The sequence below is a fragment of the Arvicola amphibius genome, chromosome 17 (genome assembly GCF_903992535.2).
Source record: "Arvicola amphibius chromosome 17, mArvAmp1.2, whole genome shotgun sequence".
In the NCBI taxonomy this organism is placed as follows: Eukaryota; Metazoa; Chordata; class Mammalia; order Rodentia; family Cricetidae; genus Arvicola; species Arvicola amphibius.
In genome coordinates, this window is record NC_052063.2 from 33,102,923 (window position 1) to 33,112,628 (window position 9,706).

The 9,706-nt window shown below is 48.5% G+C and overlaps 1 protein-coding gene across 1 annotated transcript; it reads left to right on the plus strand.

Annotated features, from left to right (window-relative positions):
- Positions 1–770: 770 nt before the first annotated feature.
- Positions 771–8,272, plus strand: Tsfm (Ts translation elongation factor, mitochondrial). Its single transcript, XM_038314663.1, has 6 exons — positions 771–896; positions 1,066–1,236; positions 2,071–2,199; positions 3,205–3,327; positions 5,573–5,660; positions 7,790–8,272. The coding sequence occupies exons 1-6, from the start codon at positions 843–845 to the stop codon at positions 8,194–8,196; spliced, it is 972 nt and encodes a 323-aa protein (XP_038170591.1). The 5' UTR covers positions 771–842; the 3' UTR covers positions 8,197–8,272.
- Positions 8,273–9,706: the final 1,434 nt, after the last annotated feature.

Consider the following 9,706-nt stretch of genomic DNA (forward strand, 5'->3'; position numbering starts at 1 on the left):
ACAGCAGAAACGAATGTCTCTGCCTGGTACTCAGGCTACACCTGCGCGCTCACAAACTGCTTTGTATTTCATTTCCTACCCCTTTGTATTGCACTTTTGACCAAATTGCTAAAGTCCTACTCTTGGTTCCCTAGCTCTGTGCCTGCATTTCCTTACTTCTGTGCTCTTCTTACAGGAAGGGCCACTGCTTCCTGTTAAAATTCACTCTTTGCTTCTGGAAAAACAAAACAAAACCACCCTCCTTTTCCTGGTCCTTCTGTTTGGCTGTGACTTCCTTCTTGGGAGATCTTTATCTGGTAAGGGACCTTATCTTGCCATCTGATTCTATTTCCTCACCAATAGATAGATACCTTGTAGCACAGGGCTGTCTGTGGTTTATTCATCACTAATCCCCTGAAACTGACAACAGCCCGGGCACACTGGTGTTCAGTAGATATTTTGCTGATTTAGTAATTATATATTCGGTTTGTTGAAGGAACTCCATGCCACCTCTCCAGGTGACTTTGGATAGTTTACTGAGCCCACCTACCTGCTTCCCTTTTGTCCTGAGTCATAAATGAATACTGAAAATTGGAAATAAACACAAACTATTGCCTACATGTCATGTGTTGTTATTTTGTAACAATGTTATCCTGTCGTTTTTCTGTTTTACCCACTGAGGTCTAAGTCTTTTGATACAGTTTAAAAAGTCAAGTCAAAGAGGCGATTATATTCCTCCGGTCTGCAGGTGGCAGCATCCTCGCTCGACACGTTCCGCGAGGAGTTTTGGCCCTCGCGCCACGCCGTAGGCCGGGCGTCTCACCTGTGCGCCGGCGCGCGGGCGTGTCCGGCTGCTAGAGAGGATGTCGCTGCTGCGGTCGCTGCGCTTCTTCCCGGTCGCGTGCACCGGCCGCTCGGTGAGGGCTCGTGGTCCAGGGGCTAACCTGCGTCCCCGGGCGTGCCCTTCCCGTTCCTCGATCCAGGCTCCGCGCCGTCCACCCGGCTCGCCCTGCGGACGTGCCCCCGCGCCTCTGTCCAGCCCCGGCCGCTCCCGACTGCTCATCCCTTTCTCCTTCCTCCCTCCAGGCGAGGTCCGTCCTGCTTCAGTCGTCTCAGCCATGGCACACGTTTCACGCGGGCCCCTCGTTGGCATCTGCCTCCAGCAAGGAGCTCCTTATGAAGCTGCGGCGGAAAACAGGCTACTCCTTCGTCAACTGCAAGAAAGCTCTGGAGACTTGTGGCGGTGACCTCAAACAGGTGGGAGGAGGCGCTGCCCGACCTGGTGCTGCCGCTCGACATCATACTTTTCTTCCGGGGCCATTCTGGGGAGCATAGACGTGACCTACGGCCCAGCGTCATTAACGACAGAGCCAAAGCGAAGAATTTGACTTAAACGGTTTTGTCTTCAATTGACCCAGAATCCTAGAGTTGATCCCATGTTAAAGGCCCGTGGGATCAGTGTTTGTGTAAATTTTGAAGTTAGACGCCAGAGGCCCTTGCGCGCCGTAATTTTGTACGTTGCAGTTAATCCTTTAGAGCTATGTCAGCGTTGTCTGTGTAACGAAGACACTATCCCGTAGTGGGGTTGTGAAGATTAAAGCACCGGCTACCTACGGTGCTCGTGTAGAGCACTTAATAGGCACTAGATTTTGTTACAGAATGTGGGAGTGCAGAAAGAATCGGTTGGTTTGGATATAATTTTTGTTTTTTGTTTTGTTTTTCAAGACGGATTTCTATTTGTAGCCTTGGCCGTCCTGGAACTCACTTTGTAGACCAGGCTGACCTCGAACTCACAGAGATCCGCCTGCCTCTGTCTCCCAAGTGCTGGGATTAAAGGCACGCGCCACCACCGCCAGGCTGGTTTGGATATACTTTAAAGCACCATTCATTTTGAGGTAGGTTTAGAAACTAATAGAAGGGTGTGGTAGCTCTCACTTGTGATCTCAACACTTGGGAGACTGAGGCAGGAGGATTACTGTGGTTTTGAGGGCAGCTAGGCGAAAGTGAACGCCTGACTCCTTTACCCCTGAAAAAAATGATAAGAAAGTAAAATAGATTGTTAAAGTTAGTTTTCCTCTTTTCCATTTGTAGGCAGAGGCCTGGCTGCACAAGCAGGCCCAGAAGGAAGGCTGGAGCAAAGCAGCCAAGCTCTATGGGAGGAAGGCCAAAGAAGGCTTGATTGGACTATTGCAGGAGGGAAACACATCCGTGTTAGTAGAGGTGAGTCGTTGGGGATTCCGCGTATTAGAAACAGCTTGTCTTGGAGTACAAGGTCCATGGTGGGGCCTTCGTGTGCTTAAGGGATCTGTTGAGAACTGCAGTGGTGGTCAGAGTTCGGGTCTCATGGCTTGGGTTTAGTGTGGAGATGCACAGGCGTCTTGATGGGAAATGGCCTAGCAACCTAGATCATTTCTCCTCAGTGTGGATCCAGTGCAGCCTTGTTACCTGGAACAGGTAGGTTTAGAAACTAGTAGAAGGGTGTGGTAGCTCTCACCTGTGATCTCAACACTTGGGAGACTGAGGCAGGAGGATTACTGTGGGCTTGAGGGCAGCTAGGCGAAAGTGAACGCCTGACCCCTTTACCCCTGAATAAAAACGGTAAGAAAGTAAGATAGATTGTTAAAGTTAGTAATTATCTTAACGTGTTACTCTGTAACTGAGGACTAGTAAGTAGCGGATTTAGAGGAGGCTGGAGGGTCGGGACTGACAGCAGATGCAGAGAGGCTGGACTAGTAAGTAGCGGATTTAGAGGAGGCTGGAGGGTCGGGACTGACAGCAGATGCAGAGAGGCTGCAGTAAAGGAAGGAGAATAAACAACTGAAGGTAACAGTGGTTTGGAGAGTGGGCATGGTGGTTCCTGGGTGTAATGCTAGCACTTAGAGGCAGAGGGTCATCCACGGCTACTCACCCAATTCACGACCAGCCTGAGACCCTTTCACCAAACAGAAAAGGTTTGGAGTCGGATGGGGTCAATGGACGAAGTGACTGTGGCGTGTGGTGAACTCGGGAGTCCTTCAGGGTGTTCTGGGGTCCCTGCCATGGCAGCAGTCACTTCCTGGTTCCTGCCTCACCAGGACTATGGAACTGCAGCTTTGAACCCTGGGCTGGTTTGCTTCTGTGGAGTCTGCAGCTTGTTCTGTCGACCTCTTGGCTTAGCCGCCAACCTCAAGGACGTTTGAAGACTGTTCGTAAGCAGCTTGTGCAGCTGTACATTTGTTCCCACAGGTGAACTGTGAGACAGATTTTGTCTCTAGAAATTTAAAGTTTCAGCAGTTGGTCCAGCAAGTCGCCCTGGGGACCCTGTCTCACTGTCAGAGCCTACAGGACCAACTGTCCACCTACACCAAGGTGAGTCTGAAGGGCGTCTCTGTTCGCTGAATTTGTCACCACGCCTTAGGGGGTCTGTTCTTTATGCGAGTGCTGGGGATCCAGGTCTCACTGCCTGACCTGGTGACCTCGAGGAAACCCTTCCCAGAAGATTTCCCCTCAGCGATGCTCATTTTGCAGTCCCTGCCAGCATCGATTGTCCGTGTAAAGCAAAGCTTTCACATCGGTGTTCTGGTCTCTTGATAATCACAAGCCCCAGCTGATCAGAAACCTCAGATTGTTAATCCAGAATATCACATCAATGACTCTAATAGAGTCTTTAAAGGAACTATCAAAACAAAGATAAGAGAGATCTTATTCCTTCTCTCTTAAAGATTTTTTATTGCATTGTTATCACAATGTACTTACCGGTGCGTGTGTGCGTGTTTCTGCGTGTGTGTGTGTGTGTGTGTGTGTGTGCTTGGCAGGACTCAGTTCTGTCCTTCCACTGTGTTGGTTCTGCAGCAGCTCAGGTGGTCAGGCTTGGCGGCACACGCCTTTGCCCACTGAGCTGTCTCACTGCCCCCCTTACTCCCTTTTGAATCTCATTATTTTTTCTTATATAAGGTTTATTTTATGTTTATTTGTTTGCACGCACTTGGGTGCCCACAAAGGTAGATGAGAAGGAGTCACAGTGGTTGTCAACTGCCCAATATGGGTGCTGGGAACTGAACTCAGCTTCTCTGTAAGAGCCTTATGTGCTCTTAACCTCTGAGCTGTCTCTCCAGCCTTGAATCCCATTCTCCTTTCTTTCCTTTTTTAAGATTTATTTTTATATTATGCATATGATTGTTTTACCTATATAACGCACTATGTGTGTACGGTGCCCTCACAGGTCAGGAAGAGCGCTGGGTCCCTTGAAACTGGGCTTATAGACAGTTGCGAGCTGCCATATGGTGCTGGGAATTGAACTCTGGTCCTCTGGAAGAGCAAGCAGTCAGTGCTTTTAACCACTGAGCCATCTCTCCAGCTTCTCGAAACCCCATTCTCACCCACTTTTGTAAATAAGTGGGCTCATTGGATCGTGGTTTGACTTTTAAGTATTTCTTGTTACGAAGTATGTGTAAATGTACATTTGATTCCGGTACAGATGGTGACGTGCACACTCGTTTTTTCACTTGTGTGTACCGTGGGAACAGTTCACCGCAGTTCATAAAGACCTTCCTTTGTTCCACCGTGTTCACTATCTCTTTGTCTTTTTTTCCTAGCTCCATAGTGTTCTGCTGTGTGGGTTACTCACTCAGTCTCCTGTGTTTGGGCATTTAGGCTATTGCCAAAATTCAACAATTAGAAATCAAAATTCATTGCTCAATGAATAATGTTGTGTATTTGCACTTTTAAAAAACTCATCAGGGCTGGAGAGATGGCTCAGAGGTTAAGAGCACTGGCTGCTCTTCCAGAGGACCTGAATTCCATTCCTAGCAACCACATGGTAGCTCACAACCATCTGTAATGAGGTCTGGTGCCCTCTTCTGGCCTACAGGCATACACACAGACAGACTATTATATACATAATAACTAAATAAATATTTTTTTAAAAAAACTCATCCTTTTTTATCTTTGAAAGTTCATCACCAAGCTGGTTGTGATGTGTATTTGTAATCCCAGCACTTGGGTGGCAGAGGCAGGAAGATTTCCAGGAGTTAGAGGTCAGCCTGGGCTACAATATTTGTTCCAAGATTTTCAAGATTACAGAATATGACCCTGTCCCCAGAAAATAGTAATAAAAAAAGGAGGAGTGTCCTCAGATGCCCCTTCCTGGGACACAGAGTCAAAGGCTAAGTGCTCAGCTGAAATGGCTCTGCCCTCTCCTGCTCCTGCAGCATCACGAGTTCCTGGCAGCACCCCAAACCCACGAGGGTTGGTCCTCTGTGAGTGTGTAAAATCCTGGCAACACCCCAAAACCACGAGGGTTGGTCCTCTGTGATTGTGTAAAATCCTGGCAACACCCCCAAAACCAAGAGGGTTGATCCTTCATGAGTGTGTAAAATCCTGGTCCCGGTTTCTAGGAGATCTTAAGGAGGTTGCCTGGGATGAGGGTCGAATGGAGAAGGGGGGTGCCCTAGGAGAGTGAGGTTTGTAGGCGTGGCGATGCTGTCGGTCTTTAGCATCCTGGGCCTAGCGGAAGCCTCGTCTGTTTATAGATGGTCATCTTACCATCTTCCCGGGTCCAGGCTCTTTGATTCCATCAGTGCAGAGCCTGCTCATGCTTGTCTCCTGTGCGTAGGGCTTCCTGAACTCCTCTGAGCTTTCTGAACTTGCAGCTGGGCCCGGCACAGAAGGCTCTCTCAAGGATCACTTGGCCTTAGCGATTGGTGAGTATCTGAGGGTTCTGGGAAGTGTAAGTTAAGATCTGGGTTTCCTGCTATTTTCGGTGTACCCCCAAATCTCATGCAGTAATTGTGACCCCTGTTCAGGAGTTGGAGGCAGGTGGTAGGAATGAATATGATAGAAATATGTCATACGTACACATGTGTGAAGCTGTCAGTAATAAATGTGATAGAAATGTGTCATACATGTGTGACATTCTCAGTAGTAAATATGATAGAAATGTGTCATATACGTGTATGAAATTCTCAGTAATAACTAATAAAAAAAAGAATGTGAATCTGGGTTGGCCTGGGAAGCAGCAGACACCCTGAAGAGCACAGGAGGCAGCATCCCCAGGCTCTGACTGGGTAGCGAATTGAGGGACCTGGAGCTCTCACTACTCACTAAACAAAGATGAGGTGGCTCTAGCTTCCAGGTGACCCCTTCTGTGTGTGTTGTAGGGAAAAACACACTAAAGGTGAAAAAAATTTGAGGGGTTGGAGGATGGCTCAGAAGTTAAGAGCCCTGGCTGTTTTTCCAGAGGACCCTGGTTTGATTCCTAACACCAGCTTGGTGGCTAGCGACCATTTCTAACTCCAGTCCTGAGGGATTCTGGCTTTCAAGGGCACAACATGCATGTGGTTCGCAGACACCCATGCAGTCAGAACACCCTACACATGAAATAAAAATAAATCTTTTTTTTCTAAAGAAAATGTAAGCTCATGTGCTTTGGGAATCAGCTGGTAAGTTTATGAGGATGCCCGTCTGCAGAAGCCACTGTGGGGGAGCCCCACCTGGTCACAGGGCTTCAGGAGGGCCGCCTACCCCCTTTCCATGTGTCCTGATGGAGCGAGGGAAGCAGGCTGGTTTTCACTGCTGGGAGTTTCCTGCCGTCTGCAGCTTGTAGTCACAAGGCATAGTTCTGCTTTTGCAAGGTGACCTCGTCCTGCTGCCCAGCAAATCATGGGTGAGCAGCCAGGCCAGCAGCTGTGTTAAGAAATCCTGAAGGAGGGGGCTGGAGAGATGGCTCAGTGGTTAAGAGCACTGCTTGCTCTTCCAAAGGTCCTGAGTTCAATTCCCAGCAACCACATGGTGGCTCACAACCATCTATAGTAAGATCTGGTGCTCTCTTCTGGCTTGCAGACATACATGCAGACAGAATACTGTATACATAATTAATAAATAAATCTTTAAAAAAAAAGAAATCCTGAAGGAAATGGGGGTTTTGATCTTGGCAGCTTCTGGTAGTTGTCTGTTGGGTAGAATTCTGATCTGTCTTCCTATTTACTTGATTTCTGGGTCTTTCTCACTTTATAACCTCTAGCTAGAAGTGTGGCTGTCACTGCATCTTCCCGGACCCTGCTGTTTGGCCTTTGTCCCTCTCTAGTCTTTGTTTCGGCTTCTGGTGGACGGGGATCCTGGGGAAAAGGAGAAGACTAGAGTCTGCTTTTGGTTCTCATGAGGTTTTGAGAGTGTTATCTTTGTACTTCTGGCAGGCGGAAGTTGAAACTGTCAGGGGCTTTTGGTTATAGACCTTTCCCAGACCCTGGTTGTAATGCGAGTTGTGTGTTTCTGTGTGGTTGTGTTTTCAGTGGAGTGGTGTGTGGTGGGGAGAAAATACAGTTACTGCTTCGGGGTCCACTCTGAGTTGTAATTCCAACTCTGCCACATATAGGTGGGTGCATCGCTTGACCTCTCTGAGCCTGAGTTTAGTCTGATGAAAGTAGCCAGGTTCTGAGTACACACTATGTATGAGACACCAGAAGACATGCTTCTTGCGTATGTCGCCTCTTTATTTCTCACAGTAGCCCTGAAAGGTAGGTAGTATTTCCATTGTATAGGTGAGGAAGCTAAGGCTCGGGCAGTTGATAAATGCCCAAGGTCACAGAGCTAGGAAGAGGCAGAACCGCGTGGTGAGTCTGCGGCAGCCAGCCCCATCTAGGATATCCTGTAGGGACTCTGCCATTTTCCTTCCTGCCCGTCCTCCTAGGATACAAGATGAGGCTCGCATCTTCTGTCTCATTGAAGATTTACTGCATGGACAGAAAGGTCGCCATGCACACCTGGCCACATTCGTGCCAGCCTGGTCACCACAATCCAGTGGTCGTTGTTTCTTGTTTTTGCTCTTTTGTAGGGAAACTGGGAGAAAACATGATTCTTAAGCGAGCTGCCTGGGTGAAGGTGCCGTCTGGGTTTTATGTTGGCTCTTACGTGCACGGAGTAACCCAGAGCCCCTCCCTCCACAACCTGGTCCTGGGGAGGTATGCGGCCCTGGTCGTCTGCCAGACCTGTGAGCAGAGCGCAGACCTGCAGGATGTGGGCCGCCGCCTGGGGCAGCATGTGGTGGGCATGGCCCCTCTCTCGGTTGGCTCCCTGGACGATGAGCCTGGAGGAGAGACTGAGACCAGAATGCTGTCTCAACCGTACCTGCTGGACCCTTCCATCACACTGGGGCAGTACGTGCAGCCCCAGGGCGTGTCTGTAGTGGACTTCGTGCGCTTCGAATGTGGAGAAGTGGAAGAGGCAGCGGAGGCTGAATAGGTCTTTGGCCCAGGTGGAAATATTTATTTTTAGATCTGGATTTCCTTATTAAAAATTATTTTCTAAACCTCTCCAACCCTTTGGTTTTTCTTTTTAGCTTATAATGAAATTATATACTCGCTGGTAAAGTTGTTAAATAGTAATAAAGTAGAATTTTCCTCATTTGCATAATACTAGATTTAACTATTTTTGGAATTTTGAAACACTGTAAGTGTATGAGCACACACATGCCAGGCTTGTGTGGTAAGCACTTTTACCCAGCAGGCCATCTCCCCAGTGTTAGTATTCAGGCGTCTGCACTGGCCTGCCCTTGGGGTCCTGACCAGATACATCCTCAGCTGCAGCCACTAAACACCTCCCGTGCACATTCGCCATGTTCTCTTTTAGAAGGTGGGCCTTGCCTCCCATCTCCTTTTCCTCTCTTTTCTGCTGTTCCTGTCCCCAGAGACTGGTTTCCTCCCTCCCATTCCCCCTTTTCCCATTCCCTTTCCCCCAATTAAAAAAAAACCTCCATGTGAGCCCTGTCACGTGCCATCTTTCTCTCTTTTACCATTTTTTAAATTCCAGCACCCAGTCCCCATTGTCAATCTATCACATTGTTCCTTAAGTTTTTTACGGACTCTGTCTTGTTCTATGACAAAACAATCTCTGATTCTGCTTCCATTCTGTGACATTTTAGACCATGCATCTTTCCAGGAGCTTCCCCTGCAGTGTTATCCTGTGCTAGAGTTGTCTGGAAGATGTGGACTCCAATGCTAATGACTGCAGTGTGCCCTCTGAAGTGTGTACACACTAGCATGTGCCCCTGACAACTTCAGCGTGCCCTCTGAAGTGTGTACACACTAGTGTGTGCCCCTGACTACAGCATGCCCTCTGAAGTGTGTACACACTAGCGTGTGCCGTTGACAACTGCAGCGTGCCCTCTGAAGTGTGTATACACTAGCGTGTGCCCCTGACAACTGCAGCGTGCCCTCTGAAGTGTAGACACACTAGCATGTGCTCATGAAATGTGTGTGATTTCCCGGGTAGCTATGAGTCAGGTTTTGACATCCTTGTGCCCGAGACAAAAATATAGTGGTTCAGTTAACTACACGGCTCTCACAATGTTGCCATTTATTTATTTGCTTTTGATGCTGGGGATTGAACTCAGGACCTCAGGCATATTGCCAGGTAAGCATTTTACTACTGTGCACTTTTCTTTTTTTAAAGATTTACTTTTATGTGTATGAGTGTTTGCCTGCATATGTGCATATGTACCGAGTCCATGCCTGGTGCCTGCTTGAGATCAAAAGAAGACATTGGAGCCCCTGGAACTGGAGCTACAGCTGTTTGTGAACCACCATGTGGGAGCTGGGGACTGGCCCTGGGTCCTCTGCAAGAACAGTAAGTGCTCTCAACCCCTGAGCCATCTCTCGGGCGGTGGTGGTGCACACCTTTAATCCCAGCACCCGGGAGGCAGAGGCAGGCGGATCTCTGTGAGTTCCAGACCAGCCTGGTCTACAGAGTGAGT

Bases quoted from the DNA above. Each gene is read 5' to 3' on its own strand.
- Tsfm (XM_038314663.1), top strand. From the start codon at position 843: ATGTCGCTGCTGCGGTCGCTGCGCTTCTTCCCGGTCGCGTGCACCGGC. The intron at 897-1,065 runs GTGAGGGCTCGT...TCCTCCCTCCAG, and splicing joins TCGCGTGCACCGGCCGCTCG to GCGAGGTCCGTCCTGCTTCA. The intron at 5,661-7,789 runs GTGAGTATCTGA...GCTCTTTTGTAG, and splicing joins TCACTTGGCCTTAGCGATTG to GGAAACTGGGAGAAAACATG.